At 67.1% G+C, this 16,084-nt stretch overlaps 3 protein-coding genes across 8 annotated transcripts; 2 read left to right on the forward strand and 1 right to left on the reverse strand.

The window, feature by feature from the left end:
* Positions 1-2,097: 2,097 nt before the first annotated feature.
* Positions 2,098-13,045, forward strand: KDM6B (lysine demethylase 6B). Of its 4 annotated transcripts, none has more exons than XM_027625752.2 (23): positions 2,103-2,502; positions 3,008-3,127; positions 3,347-3,489; positions 3,583-3,724; positions 3,938-4,036; positions 4,142-4,361; positions 4,444-4,536; positions 4,631-4,792; positions 4,875-5,078; positions 5,317-5,658; positions 5,763-7,930; positions 8,039-8,165; positions 8,274-8,379; positions 9,170-9,375; positions 9,509-9,573; positions 9,656-9,727; positions 9,825-9,973; positions 10,124-10,238; positions 10,337-10,524; positions 10,694-10,835; positions 11,169-11,295; positions 11,389-11,559; positions 11,658-13,045. In XM_027625752.2, the coding sequence occupies exons 4-23, from the start codon at positions 3,588-3,590 to the stop codon at positions 11,679-11,681; spliced, it is 4,917 nt and encodes a 1,638-aa protein (XP_027481553.2). In that variant the 5' UTR covers positions 2,103-2,502; positions 3,008-3,127; positions 3,347-3,489; positions 3,583-3,587; the 3' UTR covers positions 11,682-13,045. The 4 variants fall into 4 exon arrangements, with proteins under 4 accessions (XP_027481555.2, XP_027481556.2, XP_027481553.2 ...); XM_027625753.2 differs by having other exon boundaries at positions 9,659-9,727; XM_027625754.2 differs by lacking the exons at positions 10,124-10,238; positions 10,337-10,524; positions 10,694-10,835; ... (1 more) ...; positions 11,389-11,559; positions 11,658-13,045 and having other exon boundaries at positions 2,098-2,502; positions 9,193-9,375; positions 9,825-9,966.
* Positions 13,046-13,196: 151 nt separating this feature from the next.
* On the forward strand, positions 13,197-14,661 carry TMEM88 (transmembrane protein 88). Its single transcript, XM_027625763.2, has 2 exons — positions 13,197-13,483; positions 13,593-14,661. The coding sequence occupies exons 1-2, from the start codon at positions 13,262-13,264 to the stop codon at positions 13,860-13,862; spliced, it is 492 nt and encodes a 163-aa protein (XP_027481564.1). The 5' UTR covers positions 13,197-13,261; the 3' UTR covers positions 13,863-14,661.
* Positions 14,662-14,807: 146 nt separating this feature from the next.
* Positions 14,808-16,061, reverse strand: NAA38 (N-alpha-acetyltransferase 38, NatC auxiliary subunit). 3 transcript variants are annotated; one of them, XM_027625761.2, is made up of 3 exons: positions 15,990-16,061; positions 15,123-15,774; positions 14,808-14,964 (listed from the first exon to the last, which is right to left on the reverse strand). In XM_027625761.2, the coding sequence occupies exons 2-3, from the start codon at positions 15,541-15,543 to the stop codon at positions 14,852-14,854; spliced, it is 534 nt and encodes a 177-aa protein (XP_027481562.1). In that variant the 5' UTR covers positions 15,544-15,774; positions 15,990-16,061; the 3' UTR covers positions 14,808-14,851. The 3 variants fall into 3 exon arrangements, with proteins under 3 accessions (XP_027481562.1, XP_027481563.1, XP_027481561.1); XM_027625762.2 differs by lacking the exon at positions 15,990-16,061 and having other exon boundaries at positions 15,123-15,306; positions 15,503-15,982; XM_027625760.2 differs by lacking the exon at positions 15,990-16,061 and having other exon boundaries at positions 15,123-15,983.
* Positions 16,062-16,084: the final 23 nt, after the last annotated feature.

Here is a 16,084-nt window from a genome sequence, read left to right on the forward strand (position 1 = left end):
TGAGTCACCGCGGCGCCCCAGCCGGCGGCCCTCCCCTCCGCCTCCCCCCTCCCCCAGGTAAGAAGCGAGCCTGTAACCCCTCGCTTCCAGCGGGCAGAATGAGGCCTGGCGGGGGGCGCGATGCGGCGGGGTTCCCGCACCGGCCCCACCTCGGCGCGCGTGTCGCGCGCGTCTGCCGACCGCCTGCTGGGAAAAACCGTATCTGCGGGGTCTCGTCTGTGGCCGGCATGTGAGTCTGCGTGCGCACGGCTGGCCCCTTACCCTGCGTCCCGCGCGGCTCGAGCGCTGCGCGCGGAGAGGCTTCTCGGGCTCAAGCCGGGAGAGGGTTAAGTGGGTGTGATTGATGGAGTGGGTCTCTCTCGGGGCTCCGGGGGAGGGGGTCCGGTTAAAGTCCCGGAGTCCAGAGCCCGGATGGAAGGGGCGGAGCTGGGCTCAGCCGGGAGTGCCCGGATGGAGGGGGCGTGGCCTCGGCAGGAGGAGAATTAACCCTTTCTGGGCGGCTGGCCCCGGGAGAGGGGCCTGTGGGGCGGGCGGGAGAGGCTGGGATGGAATATCTGCCCCAGAAGTATACTGTCCTCCCAGCCTGGCTGTGGCCGCGTGCGTCTTCCTCTCATCTGCCTTCGAGGAGTGTGCGGGTGTCTGTCATTGTGCCGGCCCGTGGTTGTCCTCTCCCCTCGGTTAGTGCGGACACCGGGAGTCGGGGAGGGCTATTCCTGCCCCAAAGCGAGAGTGGAGGTGAGAGTGGACCGCGAGCCGCCTGCCGGCGCCTGGGGAACAGGTGTGAGCGGGGCGTCGAGGCTGGCGGGCGCGGGGAGGGGCCGTCGTGGGGGAAGACGAGAGGGGAAATTCCGCGGGACCGGTGGTGAGCGGTGTGTGGGCTGAGTTGTGTCTGCTTCTGTGTGTCTGTGTGTGTTCAGGGAGGCGGGGACTGAGTCAGTGGGAATAGGGTAAGGTTTTCTGGGTGACTCACGCTCCCCCCCACACACACACCCGGAGCCTGAATCAGACCCCGAGGGAGGGCTTTGTACGGGAGGCGGATGGTGTGTAGGGGGGAGTCAGGCGCCTGGGTCCCGGGTGGGGACAGGGATCCGAGGTGGTTGGCGAGAGTGAGTGTGTGTTTAGTTCACAGGAAGTTTTTGTTCTCCAATGAGGGCTGCTGTATTCTGAGTGCCGGTGTGGGGGTTTGTGGACAGAGGTGGAAAGGGGCTGGAGCGACGGGGCTCAGTGCTTCAGGGAAAGCTGAGTCAGTTCCCCGTGGGAAAGGGGAAGTGGTGGAGGGGAAGTGTCATCATCGCACTAGGGGAAGCTGCATTTCCTGGTAACTGGCGGCGCCCTGGGCACCCCTTCGCGAGCGGGGATCTGTTCCTCTGATGCCCGGACCCCCGGTTCCCCCCGTCTTCCCATGCGTGGTCCGGGACTTGGGTGGGGGGAATCTGGCCGGGGCTACACCGGGCCGCCGTTAAACGCTCTACTCTTGCCAGGGCTTGGGAACTGAGAGAAAGTCTGTGTAGTGAGAAGAGAGAGTTCGGGTTAGAAACTCCGCCGGAACCGCGGAGAGGGTCCGCAGAGCCCAGGCGTGAGCCGCGCTCGGCGGGGAGTGGCGCGCCGGGACCTGTAGGGTCCAAGCGCGTGCATGTAAACAGACGACCTTGCCCTGCGGAGGGAGGACTGTTTTCACCAGAAACCCGCCTGCCCTTGCGGGCTGGGTGGAAATTTCCCCATAGCGCAGACTTCTCTCGGCGAAGGCGAACTTTCCAGCCGCCCCCAGCCCCTCGTCGCGCGCTCTCCCCCGGCTTCCTGCCCGGCGCTTGCTCCAGCTGGAGCGCTGGCCCCGCCCCCGCCGCTTTGTACTCTACGCTCGCCTCTCGCAGCTCTTTGTACTCTAGACTCTCAATGGACCGATCCCGGGAGCGGAGCCGGCTCCCTACCTGCGGGGACGTGGGGTAGGCGAGGAAGAGGCGCGGGGACGGGGATCCTGGGCTCAGAGAGGCGAGGGGGGAAGAACTGGGCCCAAAGGGAAGGTGCCCAGAAAGGGAGCGCGGCGCCCGTCGTGGGTCGAGGCAGCACAGACGGGAAGGGGCGGGGGGGGGGGGGCGCTGAAGGAGGAAGTGAAACGGGTTCTGGGTTCTTTAAGGGAGTGGGCGGTGAGAGTGGGACAAGGGTGATGTCACCGCCTGTCGGGCCCCGCCCTCCTCCCTCCCGAAGGACCCCCCCCTTACACTTACACACGCCGCTTCCGCTGCGCAAGTAGCCACGTCACGGGCAACCCCCGAAATCCCCCCTCCCTTGGGGGGCGGGGGCCACGTGGGCCGTGGGGAACCGCGTGGCCCCGACGGGGAAGGGCATAGAGGATACGGGAGCCACGCGAGAGGGGCCACTCGGGACCGCGGTGCGCGACTTCTCAGAAGTTGGGGGGATTGAAGGGAGATTTTGGTTTGGGGGGCCGGTTGGTATTGAAGATCTAGAGAGAGGCGGAGGAAGTGGAGGAGCTCAAGGAACTAGGTATGAGTCTGGGGGCTTGACCGTGCTTTGGGATGCGGTCCGGCGGCGCGGGCGGGTCTGGGTACCGGAGAAGTCGCCGTGACCCGCCGGCCCCCAGCAGTTCCAGGGGGCACTCGGGGTGGGAGGTGAAGTGAGGAAGGGGAGCGACGCCTTTGTCTGCGGGGTGCGTCCGGCTGCCGTCAGTCGGTCTCACGGCGGCGGGGCGGGGGGGCGCCTCGGGCGGTCCTGCCGGGACTACCGGTGGCTCTGTGGGTGCGTGGGACTTGAGGGTAGCGCCATCCCCCAGGCCGGCCCGAGCGTGCGACTCGCCGCCTTCACCCGCCAGGGTCCCGGGCCCCGCCCGCGCCGCCGGCCCGAGCGCCGGCTCCGAGATGGAGACCCTCGGTGGGAGCCACGGGGTCACCCCGGGGTCACCCCAGGCCGAGCCCGTCTGACCGGCTCCGCCGCCCCTCCTCCCCCGGCCGCTGCCGGCCGGGCTCACCTCGCTCTCATTGGTCCCGGCCAGGCTGTTACTGAGGCGGAGACACGGGTGATGATTGGCTTTCTGGGGAGAGAGGAAGTGCTGTGATTGGCCAGATCTCAGGAGCTCGCCGACGCAGTGAGAGGACGCTCCCACGGAGGCCGGGTAAGCCGCCGCCGCGCTGCGCGTCCGCCCCAGTGGCTCCCGAGCGCGAGCTGCCGGCCCCGCTCCCTGCCGCGCGTCCCGGCGCCTCGCCGCCCTCCTGGGCCTCCCCTCAGGGAAAGCCGGGGCTGGGCGCCCAGTGCAGATGACCGCCCGGCCCAGCCCCTGGGCCTCAGCTGTGTGCTGGCCAGCTCCCCTCACTCCTTCTCCTCCCCTCTGTAGAGTTGGCTGTGAAGGGCCCTGGGTGGCCGTCTGGGGGCAGTGGGCACTCCTGTCAGAGCGGCTGGAGCGGGACCGTCGCCCCAGAGAGCTGGGGCAGGGGGCCGTGCCCGATCTCCAGGGCTCCTGGGGCCACTGCTGACCTGGTAAGGGAAAGACCGGGGCCGGGCTGGCGGTGTGCACACTGCTGGCTCCGGCTGCGCCCCCACTGAGACCGTAATCTCTTCTCCCTGGCTCAGGCTGGATGCATCGGGCAGTGGACCCTCCAGGGGCCCGCGCTGCACGGGAAGCCTTTGCCCTTGGGGGCTTGAGCTGTGCTGGGGCCTGGAGCTCCTGCCCGCCCCATCCCCCTCCTCGTAGCGCATGGCTGCCTGGAGGCAGGTGAGAACTTGGGGCCTCTCTCTCTGTCTCCAGGCAACCCTCTTCCCATTCCTTCGACTCCTCAATCTCTGTGTCACTTTCTGGGTTTCTGCCATTCTGTGGACCTCAGCGCAGTCCTTGGCTGCTCTTTCTCAGCCTCTCAGTCCCCTCCTTCCTAGGTAGGGATAGGACTGCTTAAATTGCTCTATGTTAACAGACCTCTTCTCTCTCTAGGTGCTCTGCCAGCATCGGGCAGCCCCCACTCTCTGCTCCCCTGCCCCCTTCACATGGCAGTAGCTCTGGGCACCCTAACAAACCGTATTATGCTCCAGGGTGAGTAAGGATTCAAAGGTGCTGAGGGTGGGAGGTAAGTCTCGGGCCTGGGAAGAGGTCCCCCAAGCCTGACCCTCGACCCCCGCAACCCCTTCTGCTCTGTAGGACCCCCACCCCGAGACCCCTCCATGGGAAGCTGGAATCCCTGCATGGCTGTGTGCAGGCATTGCTCCGAGAGCCGGCCCAGCCAGGGCTGTGGGAGCAGCTCGGGCAGCTGTACGAGTCGGAGCATGACAGTGAGGAGGCCATTCGCTGCTACCACAGCGCCCTTCGATACGGAGGAAGCTTGGCTGAGTTGGGACCCCGCATCGGGCGACTACAGCAGGTGGGATGAAGCAGGCCCTGGGGGCCCAGGATTGTGCCTCCTGGCTCAGTACCTTCATCTTAATGTCCGCTTCTGCCCCCAGGCCCAGTTCTGGAACTTTCATGCCGGCTCCTGCCAGCACCGAGCCAAGGTCCTGCCCCCCCTGGAGCAAGTGTGGAACTTGCTGCACCTCGAGGTGAGACTGGGGAGACCGGGGCCGGCTGGGCTGGGGAGGCTAGCCCAGGCCAGCTCTGCAGCTGTGTCATTCCCTCTCCCCTTTTTGTCTTCAGCACAAGCGGAACTACGGGGCCAAGCGGGGAGGTCCCCCAGTGAAGCGAGCCGCTGAACCCCCAGTGGTCCAGCCTGTGCCTCCGGCCGCGCTGTCGGGCCCCTCGGGGGATGAGGGCATGAGCCCTGGAGGCAAGCGCAGGAGAGGGTGCAGCTCTGAGCAGGTATGGTTGCTTGTGGGCAGGCACGCAGCCCGAGGGCAGGACTGGGGCACAGAGCCGGGTCTCACACTGTCTTTCCTTCTAGACCGGCCTTCCTCCAGGGCTGCCGCTGCCTCCACCCCCACTGCCGCCGCCGCCGCCCCCGCCGCCGCCCCCGCCGCCCCCCCCACCCCTGCCCGGCCTAGCCACCAGCCCTCCATTTCAGCTGAGCAAGCCAGGGCTGTGGAGTACCCTGCATGGAGATGTCTGGGGCCCCGAGCGCAAGGGTTCGGCACCCCCGGAGCGCCAGGTGAGCTCCTGTCCGTTGCCCCTGCCGTCCGGGTGCGAGGCCGCGGCCTCCCGCGTCCCCGACTCGCGGCCCTCCCACATCCCTGCGGCCCTCCTGTGTCCCCGACTTGTGGCCCTCCCACGTCCCTGTGGCCTTCCCCCGTCCCCGACTCGCGGCCCCCTCCCATGTCCCTGCGGCCTTCCCGTGTCCCCGACTCCCGGGCCTCTCAGGTCCCTGACTTGCGGCCTCCTCTGCACAGGAGCAGCGGCACCCGCTGCCCCACCCGTATCCGCACCCAGCTCCGGCCTACACCGCGCACCCCCCTGGCCACCGGCTGGTCCCGGCCGCACCCCCAGGCCCCGGCCCCCGCCCTCCAGGAGCAGAGAGCCATGGCTGCCCGCCTGCCACCCGTCCCCCCGGAAGTGACCTTAGAGAGAGCAGAGTTCAGAGGTCGCGGATGGACTCCAGCGTTTCACCAGCAGCAACCACCGCCTGCGTGCCTTACGCCCCTTCCCGGCCCCCCGGCCTCCCCGGCACCACCACCAGCAGCAGTAGCAGCAGCAACACCGGTCTCCGGGGCGCAGAGCCGAGCCCAGGCATCGTGCGTGCCGGTGGTGGGCGGAGGGGGGTGGGCTGGGTGGGGGTGGGGGAGGGGGGGGCGCAGCAGTCCTCTCACCGGCCCGCCCCCCCATCCTCCGCCTGCAGCCCGGCGCTGACCATTACCAAACTCCCGCGCTGGACGTCTCCTCTCACCAAGGCCGCCTGGGGCCCTCGGCACACAGCAGTCGGAAACCGTTCCTGGCGGCTCCCGCTGCCACTCCTCACCTGTCCCTGCCGCCCGGCCCGCCCTCACCTCCTCCACCGCCCTGTCCCCGCCTCCTGCGCCCCCCACCGCCCCCTGCCTGGCTGAAGGGCCCGGCCTGCCGGGCAGCCCGCGAGGACGGGGAGATCTTAGAGGAGCTCTTCTTGGGGGCTGAGGGACGCCCCCGCCCTCCCCCACCACCCCTCCCCCACCGCGAGGGCTTCTTGGGGCCTCCGGCTCCCCGCTTTTCTGTGGGCACTCAGGATTCGCACACCCCTCCCGCCCCCCCAGCCACCAGCAGCAGCAACCATGGCAGCCACAGCAGCAGCCCCACGGGGCCTGTGTCCTTCCCCCCGCCTCCCTATCTGGCCAGAAGTTTGGACCCCCTTCCCCGGCCCCCCAGCCCCACTCTGAGCCCCCAGGACCCACCTCTTGCCTCCTTGACTCTTGCCCTGCCTCCAGCTCCTCCCTCCTCCTGCCACCAAAATACCTCAGGAAGCTTCAGGCGCCCGGAGAGCCCTCGGCCCAGGGTCTCCTTCCCAAAGACCCCCGAGGTGGGGCCGGGGCCGACCCCAGGCCCCCTGAATAAAGCCCCCCAGCCTGCGCCGCCCAGGGCTGGGGAGCTGCCTGCCCGAGGCCCGCGGCTCTTCGATTTTCCCCCTACCCCGCTGGAGGACCAGTTTGAGGAGCCAGCTGAATTCAAGATCCTCCCTGACGGGCTGGCCAACATCATGAAGATGCTGGACGAATCCATTCGCAAGGAGGAGGAGCAGCAACAACAGGGGGCAGGCGTGGGCCCCCCGCCCCCCCTGAAGGAGCCCTTCCCATCTCTGCAGCCTCCGTTCCCCAGTGACACAGCCCCGGCCGCCGCCACGGCCACGGCTGCCACCGCCGCCCAGGGAGAGGAGAAGAAGCCACCACCAGCCCTGCCGCCCCCGCCGCCTCTAGCAAAGTTCCCGCCACCGCCCCCGCCGCCCCCACCGCCGCTCCCCCCAGCAGCCAGTCCGGCCAGCCTGCTCAAATCCTTGGCCTCCGTGCTGGAGGGACAGAAGTACTGTTACCGGGGCACTGGAGCGGCTGTTGCCACCCGGCCCGGGCCCTTGGCCGCCACTCAGTATTCCCCCGGTCCCCCGTCAGGTGCTACCGCCCCGCCGCCCCCCTCAGCGGCCCCCAGCGCCCAGGGCTCCCCGCAGCCCTCCGCTTCCTCGTCATCTCAGTTCTCTACCTCAGGCGGGCCCTGGGCCCGGGAGCGCAGGGCGGGCGAAGAGCCAGCCCCGGGCCCCATGACCCCCGCCCCGCCGCCCCCACCCCTGCCTCTGCCCCCTGCTCGGTCTGAGTCTGAGGTGCTAGAAGAGATCAGTCGGGCTTGTGAGACCCTCGTGGAGCGGGTGGGCCGGAGCGCCACAGACCCGGCGGGCCCGGTGGACACGGCAGGCCTGGCGGACACGGCGGGCCTGGCGGACAGTGGGACCGAGCGACTGCTGCCTCCCGCCCAGGCCCGGGAGGAGAGTGGCGGGGCAGGGGCGGCAGCAGGACCAGGCAGCGGCAAGCGGCGGCAGAAGGAGCACCAGAAGGAGCATCGGCGGCACAGGCGGGCCTGTAAGGACAGCGTGGGTCGGCGGCCCCGAGAGGGCAGGGCAAAGACCAAGGCCAAGGCCCCCAAAGAAAAGAGCCGCCGGGTGCTGGGCAACCTGGACCTGCAGAGCGAGGAGATCCAGGGGCGCGAGAAGGCCCGGCCCGATCTTGGCGGGGCCTCCAAGGCCAAGCCACCCACCGCTCCGGCCCCCCCACCAGCTCCTGCGCCCTCTGCCCAGCCCACGCCCCCCTCAGCTACCGGGCCTGGGAAGAAGGTCCGGGAGGAAGCCCCAGGGCCACCAGGTGTCAGCCGGGCTGACATGTTGAAGCTGCGCTCACTTAGTGAAGGGCCCCCCAAGGAGCTGAAGATCCGTCTTATCAAGGTAGAGAGTGGCGACAAGGAGACCTTTATTGCCTCTGAGGTGGAAGAGCGGAGGCTGCGCATGGCAGACCTCACCATCAGCCACTGCGCCGCTGACGTCGTGCGTGCCAGCAAGTAAGTCGGGGGCAGGCACCCCGGAGGCCTCCACCCTTCCCACCCCTCCCAGTCCCCCCGCTCTGTCACCCTGATGCTCCTGCCCTTGCCTCTCTGCCCTCCCCACAGGAATGCCAAGGTGAAAGGGAAGTTTCGAGAGTCCTACCTTTCCCCAGCCCAGTCTGTGAAACCGAAGATCAACACTGAGGAGAAGCTGCCCCGCGAAAAACTCAACCCGCCCACCCCCAGCATCTATGTATGTGTGCCACCCCTACCATCGGCTTCTCAGACCCGCCTGGGGGCTGGCGGCGTTGCTCTGAGCCCGTGACGGGGCTTTCACCCCTCTCTCCTGCTCCTCCCGCAGCTGGAGAGCAAACGGGATGCCTTCTCGCCAGTGCTGCTGCAGTTCTGTACGGACCCTCGAAATCCCATCACCGTGATCCGGGGCCTGGCGGGCTCCCTGCGACTCAGTGAGTGTGGAGAGCAGGGGCGTGTGGGGAGGAGGCCTCTGAGGGCCCGCGTACTTGGAGACCCCGGGCAGTGGCTCTCACGAGCTCTCCTCAGTCATATGTGGGCCGTCTCTGAGGAGGGCTCTTGAGTGATGGGTCCACCGGTCTCGGGCTTTTCTCCCATCTGTGTGTCTCCGGCAGTGGGCAAAGGGGAAGTATCTCAGGACCTGGTTAGAATCACTTTGGCTTTTTTTGGTTGATTAGGGTGAGGGTACAGATTACACACAGCCTCAGCCAGCCCATGGTCTGGGGTTTTCCCTTTTCCAGCTCTTCATCGTGCAGAATTTCAGACAAGGGGACGTACGTAGGAAGGGAAACCACTTAGAAACATAAAACTCAACCATGTTTCCTCTATACCCAAGCATCCTCTGTCCCCACATAGCCTCCCTTCTCGCCACTGAGTTCTTTGAAGCACATTCTAGGCTTTCACATCACTAAATCTCCTTGGATCCGATGAACGCTTGTGGAAACTTCCATTCGTGCTGTGCACCTGTGGCCCCATGCGCACGCGAGGACGTTGATGGAGGGGCCCCGGCTCAGAGCAGCAGTGGGAGACGGGGTTGGGGGCGACCCTGCTTGACGGCCAGGCCCTGGGACCTTGCCAGCTGCCGGTGGGGCTGGGCTTGTCACCTCCCCCCCCCCCCCCCCCCCGCCCCGGGCCGCCCCTGCGCCAGAGGATGAGGGAGTCACAAGGCCCTCACTCCCTGCCCTCTGCCCCTGCCCCGACGCCCTGCTCGGTCCTCCCTTGCAGACTTGGGCCTCTTCTCCACCAAGACGCTGGTGGAGGCGAGCGGCGAGCACGCGGTGGAGGTGCGCACGCAGGTGCAGCAGCCGTCGGACGAGAACTGGGATCTGACGGGCACGCGGCAGATCTGGCCCTGCGAGAGCTCCCGTTCCCACACCACCATTGCCAAGTATGCGCAGTACCAGGCTTCGTCCTTCCAGGAGTCCCTCCAGGTGAGAGGCGCGCCCCTGGTCAGGCGCAGGGGCTCGGGATCCGCTGTGTGTCCGGGGGGCGGGGAGAGGCGCGCTCCGTGGCGGGCGCTGACCCAGGCCTGCCCCCCCCTCCCCCCCCGCTGTGGCCAAGCAGGAGGAGAAGGAGAGCGAAGACGAGGAGTCCGAGGAGCCCGACAGCACCACAGGAACCCCTCCCACGTACGTCTTGTTTGGCCCTCCCCTTCCTGACTCCTTCCTTTCTTGGTGCCTCTCCACCAACCCGCGCTCTTTGCCTCGGCAGCAGCGCGCCGGACCCGAAGAACCATCACATCATCAAGTTTGGCACCAACATCGACCTGTCTGACGCCAAGAGGTCAGCGGGACCGGCGGGACGGGGCCGGAGCGCCACCGGGCGGGCAGAGTTGGGGGGTGGGTAGCCTCTCACTTCTGTTGCACCCTCGCCGCCGCAGGTGGAAGCCCCAGCTGCAGGAGCTGCTGAAGCTGCCCGCCTTCATGCGGGTCACATCCACGGGCAACATGCTGAGCCACGTGGGCCACACCATCCTGGGCATGAACACGGTGCAGCTGTACATGAAGGTCCCCGGCAGCCGAACGCCAGGTGCGCTCCTGGACGGGGCGCGCGCGGGCGGGGGGGGGGCGGGGCTGCCGCCGGCGCTCCTCCGCCAGCCAATGAAGGCGCGAGGGCGGGCCGGGCGCGGAGCGCGGCTCGGCTCCGGCCAGACACGCCGTTCTCTGTCTCCCCCTGCAGGCCATCAGGAGAACAACAACTTCTGCTCCGTCAACATCAACATTGGCCCTGGCGACTGCGAGTGGTTCGCGGTGCACGAGCACTACTGGGAGACCATCAGCGCCTTCTGCGACCGGTGCGCGCCGCCCTGGCGCCCCCCCATGCCCCTCCCCCGCAGGCCCGGCCCGGCCCCGGGTCCTCGGACTTCCCTCTGACCCTGTGGCCCCCCCGCAGGCACGGCGTGGACTACCTGACTGGTTCCTGGTGGCCAATCCTGGACGACCTCTATGCTTCCAATATCCCTGTGTACCGCTTCGTGCAGCGCCCCGGAGACCTCGTGTGGATTAACGCGGGCACCGTGCACTGGGTGCAGGCCACCGGCTGGTGCAACAACATCGCCTGGAACGTGGGGCCCCTCACCGGTGAGAGGGTGGGGCCCGCGGCGAGTGAGCCCAGCGGGGAGGGGGGCGCCGGGCGGGAGCGCAGCCCGCTGTGAGGGACGGGCCAGCCCCCATCTCCCCCCCCACCCCACCCCCCGCCGCCGTGGTCCGGGATGGCCGGGCATCCTCAGTGCCCCCCTCTGGCCCGCAGCCTATCAGTACCAGCTGGCCCTGGAACGATACGAGTGGAACGAGGTGAAGAACGTCAAATCCATTGTGCCCATGATTCACGTGTCCTGGAACGTGGCTCGCACGGTCAAAATCAGCGACCCGGACTTGTTCAAGATGATCAAGTGAGGGCCCCATTTGGGAAGCAGCCCATCTCCACCCGACCTGGCCCCGCTCTTGGGCTTCCTGTTTGATTCCGCCCGGTTTTCCACCTGCTTCTCCCCGCTTGCGGGCCCCCGCCCCCCCCTCCCCCGCCGGGGCCCCGCGCTGTTGGTGCGCTGGGGCGGCCGATAGGGGTTCCGCTCCCAGGCGCTTTCTTTTTCTCTGGTCCAAGTGGACAAAAGCCACATGAAATGTCAACTGTGACATGCCCAGGTCAGGGACTGTGACCCGGCCTGGAGCGGGGATGGGCCCTCCCCCCGCCCGGTCTCACCGGCCCCTCGCCCCACCGCGCGCAGGTTCTGCCTCCTGCAGTCCATGAAGCACTGCCAGGTGCAACGCGAGAGCCTAGTGCGCGCCGGCAAGAAGATCGCCTACCAGGGCCGGGTCAAGGACGAGCCCGCCTACTACTGCAACGAGTGCGACGTGAGTGGGCCCGCCTCCTGCCTCCCGCCTGCCCCCCGCCCCCCCGTCCCCGGGACTGCCCTCCCGCTGACGGCCCCCTGCTCTGGGCCCCAGGTGGAGGTGTTCAACATCCTGTTCGTGACGAGCGAGAACGGCAGCCGCAACACGTACCTGGTGCACTGCGAGGCGTGCGCGCGGCGGCGCAGCGCCGGCCTGCAGGGCGTGGTGGTGCTGGAGCAGTACCGCACGGAGGAGCTGGCGCAGGCCTACGACGCCTTCACGCTGGTGAGGCCCGGGCGGGCGGGGGCGGTGGGGGGGGTGGGGGGCGGGGCCCCCCGGGGCGCTCCCGCCGCTGAGCCCCGGCGCCCGCTTTCTCCCCGCAGGCCCCCGCCAGCACGTCGCGATGAGGCCGGACGCCCCGCCCGCCCGCAGGGCGCCGCGGGGCCACCAGCACACGCCTGGGCTGGACCTAGGTCCCGCCTCTGGCCGGGAAGGGGGTCGGGCCCAGCCCTTCCACCCCATTGGCAGCTCCCCTTCACTTAATTTATTAAAAAAAAAAATTTTTTTTTAACAAATAAGAGGAAAAAAGGAAAAAAAATGGGAGACGGGGGAGGGGGCTGGCAGCCCCTCGCCCACCAGCGCCTCCCCTCACCGACTTTGGCCTTCTAGCAACAGACACAAGGACCAGGCTCCGGCGGCGGCGGGGGTCACATACGGGTTCCCTCACGCCTGCCAGCCGCCCGCCCGCCCGGCGCAGATGCACGCGGCTCGTGTATGTACATAGACGTTACGGCAGCCGAGGTTTTCATGAGATTCTTCTATGGGCTTTACCCCTCCCCCAGAACCTCCTTTTTTACTTCCAGCGCTAGCTGTGACCCCTGTACATGTCTCTGTTTCTTCACTTGGTTATGATTTGTATTTTCTGGGTTTTTTTTGTTTTGTTTTGTTTTTTGGTTTTTAATTTATAACAGTCCCACTCACCTCTATTTATTCATTTTTGGGAAAACCCGACCTCCCGCACCCCCCTCCCCCAAGCCATCCCGCCCGCCCCTCCGGGGACCGCCCCGCCGCCGGGCTCTCCCTGCGCCCCAGTGTGTGTCCGGGGCCGGCCCCGTCCGTCTCCGCCCGTCCGCCCGCGGCTCCAGCCGGGTTCTCATGGTGCTCAAACCCGCTCCCCTCCCCGACGTCCTGCACTTTCTCGGACCAGGCCCCCACTCCCGACCCGACCCCGACCCCGCCTGAGGGTGAGCGACTCCTGTACTGTAGGGGAAGAAGTGGGAACTGAAATGGTATTTTGTAAAAAAATAAAATAATAATAATAATAAATAAAAAAAATTTAAAGTTTTAAAGAAAGAACTATGAGGAAAAGGAACCCCGTCCTTCCCAGCCCCGGCCAATTTTAAAAACACGGACCTTCCCCTCACACCCCGCCCCCCCCACCGCCTCCCCTTTTCTTTTTAAGCGTGAACCAGCCCAGGGCCAGGGCCTCACTGGGGCAGGGACACCCCGGGATGAGTTTCTCTGGGGCTTTATTTTTGTTTCGTCGGTGGATTTTCTCTCCCACGCTGGGGCTGCGGAGGGCTGGGGGGTTTACAGCCCCGCCCCCTCGCACTGCACTGTCTCTCTGCCCCAGGGGCAGAGGGGTCTTCCCAACCCTACCCCTATTTTCGGTGATTTTTGTGTGAGAATATTAATATGAAAAATAAAATCAGAGAAAAACATCCGGCTTTGGTAACGTGCTGGTGCTCGCGGGGCGCGCGCGGGGAGGAGGGCTGCCCCGACTGCGCAGACCCCGGCGGGGCGAGCCCCTCCCCGAGGCGCCTGTGGAATGTCCAAGAGCGCTGGTCCGCTCCTCGGGGTGGGGGGGTGCCTAATCCTGGAGCCGCATTCCAGGATAAGGGGGGGGTGGGGAGAGGCTGGGCCGGGGGAGGGGCAGGAAAGAGGGCTATAAGGGCCGCGGCCCAGGCGGGCGGGAGCCAGGCAGGCCATGGCGGATGTCCCCGGGGCGCAGCGAACGGCTCCCGGCGGGAGCGGCGGCGGCGGCCCGGAGCCCCGGGACCCCCTGGACTGCTGGGCCTGCGCTGTGCTGGTCACGGCCCAGAATCTGCTGGTGGCTGCCTTCAACCTCCTCCTGCTGGCGCTGGTGCTGGGGACCATCCTGCTACCCGCTGTCACCATGCTAGGCTTCGGCTTCCTCTGCCACTCCCAGGTGAGCGCGGCCCTTCGCGGGGAGGGTGGCGGTGGGGGTCTGCGGGCCACGCCGCCCTTCCGGGGCTGTCCGGCCTGGTGGGGGCCTGACGCCGGGTCTCCTCCCACAGTTCCTGCGCTCCCAGGCCCCCCCTTGCACCGCGCACCTGCGGGACCCGGGCTTCACGGCCCTGCTGGTCACCGGATTCCTGCTCCTCGTGCCGCTGCTCGTGCTGGCCCTGGCCAGCTACCGCCGCCTTTGCCTGCGCCTCCGCCTGGCCGACTGCCTCGTGCCCTACAGCCGAGCCCTCTACCGGCGCCGGCGCGCCCCGCTGCCGCGGCAAACCCGGGCCTCACCGGGGTCCCAGGCCGCTCCCACATCAGGAAAGGTCTGGGTCTGAGGACCCTCGAGTCAAAAACCACCCTGACGACTGCCCCCACTCCCAGTCGGCCCGAGGACTTGAAGCCCGGGGGTCTCCCGACCTACCCCGCCCCCGCCGAAGCCAGGGTCCAGCATCCCCTCGGGGGAACCGAAGCATCCGTGGACCAAAGCTGGCGGAAACCCACCACACCCCGGAAAACCCACTTTCCTCCTCCTACCTAGATCTGAATCCTGGACATCTGGGCTGGACCCTGCAGACACCCCCACCACTCGATCCTCCCCTCCCCCTCCCTCAGGACAACCGAACCGCGTGTCCTCCTTTCCTGGTGCAGCTCCTCTAGTATTTACGGGCTGGGGGGGGGGGGGGGGCGCGAGGTTGGAGAAGAAGGAGTGACCACACATCAATAAAGAATGAACTGAATGCGTTTCCTGGAATCCTGTGAACAGAGGGATGGCACAATTCCTGTCACGCCTGCCCTGTGCCCAGGAGCAGGAAACAACACTGGGCGGAGGGGCGGGGGCGCGAGAGCGCATCCTTCGGCCGCCCGGGGGCTTTCCCTTATCGCGGTAGCCCGTTCTTCCTGGCCAGACCCTAGAGCTCTGTCCCTGACCCTAAAGTCACCTCCCCCCTCAACAGAGTGGAGAGGGCCCGGCCTCTGTCGCCTGCCCTGCTCCCCTTGGGGACCCGAGCCCGTTCTCTGACCCCAGCTTGGAGGAACTCGGTGTTGCCAGGCCGGGGAGGGAAACAATGGGCCTTCCGGAGCAGGATGACACCCCCTCCGGCTACAATTCTGGAGCAGCAGCGTGGGAGGGAAGATGGAGGGGCCCACCCTGGGGCCTGCTGGTCCTTAGTTCACCCCCACCGCCGAACCAGAGAGAACCTCTGGCTCCCCTGCACGTCCACGTTGGGGAAGGAGGGTTTGAGAGTGCTCCCGACATCCCAGCTACACTCGGACACTAGGCACTTCGTTCCAGATTTAATGGTCTGCAAAGCATGCGCGATCGAGGTCAGAGATAGGGAGGCCCTGCCAGGCTCTCCCTCTGCACCTCAATAGAAACGATGTGGTGGCCGGGCACCATGGCCAGGCCCAGTACACGGGGTTCCCCCGCCGAGAAGGAATCTGGAAAGAAGGGTCAGAGCATCAGGGAGGCAGGCCAGCGCCGGCCCCGCCCCTTCTAGCCCCAGAAAACAGGGGTGCAGCCAGACACTGAGGGGGAAGCGCCTCGCGGGGAGGCTGCGCCGCATTCCCAGGGGGGCGTGTATCCCCCGGGCACTGACCCGACGGCTTGAGGAACTCCTGCGCCGAGCCCAGGATGACATTGCAGTCGCGGTCGGTGCAGAGGAAGCAGCCGACCAGGGTCCGTCCATCTGTCATGCGAATGCGCATAGTCTTGTTGAGCAGCGCCTCCAGCTGCTGCCGGGCCCGCGCGGCCGGCGAGTCCTCGCGCTCCCCGTCTGAGTCCTGCGCGGGGCGGGACACGCGCTGAGACGGCACCGCCCTCGCGGCCGCCCACCCGCGGAACCACAGCTCCCGACAGCCCGCGGGGCGCTCCCACCGAGCCCAGAGGCTGCCGGGAGCCGCAGTCCCCCCTCCGCCTCCGCCCCCCCATCTTGCTCCCAGGCTGCCCCTCGATCCCAGAACCCCAGCCCGCGCTAACCCCGGCGCTGGAGCTGCTCTGACGCCGGCTGCAACAGCCATTCTCCTCTCGTAGCAGCATGGTTGGTCCAGCTCCGGCCATTTGCCCCGGGGCCTCCTCTGGGCCCTTCAACTTCCTAAGAACGTTTCGGCTCCGGCGGTCTGAGATCTCGCGAGCGCTCCCGACCTCTTTTCTTTCGCGAGATCACCTCCCCTCCTCCCCGTCGTCTCCTGGGCAACTGCAGAGATCTCGCGAGCTCCTCCTACTTCTCCGGCGCCGGGGCTCACTGAGGCCTATGGGGCCGGATGTCTTAAGATATCGCGAGACGTTTCACCTCTTTAGTTTCACACATACCCTTCAGGAACCCGGGAATCTAGCGAAGACACCTTTTCTCGTAATCACACTCCACCCCATACTCCCTTGCTTTTCTGCTTCGCCAGTCAGTCCTAAATATCCCCTCCCGCCCAGACCACTCTGAAGACGGAGGGCGTTCGCTTCCCCCCCGGACCTCTGGAGGACGCAGCTCAATTCCTTGAAAGCCAGACTCAGACTACATTTCCCGTGAGCGCGCACAGCCCCCGTCCCTCCTCTCCCCCCCCCACC

This window comes from Zalophus californianus, chromosome 16, assembly GCF_009762305.2.
Source record: "Zalophus californianus isolate mZalCal1 chromosome 16, mZalCal1.pri.v2, whole genome shotgun sequence".
Classification (NCBI taxonomy): domain Eukaryota; kingdom Metazoa; phylum Chordata; class Mammalia; order Carnivora; family Otariidae; genus Zalophus; species Zalophus californianus.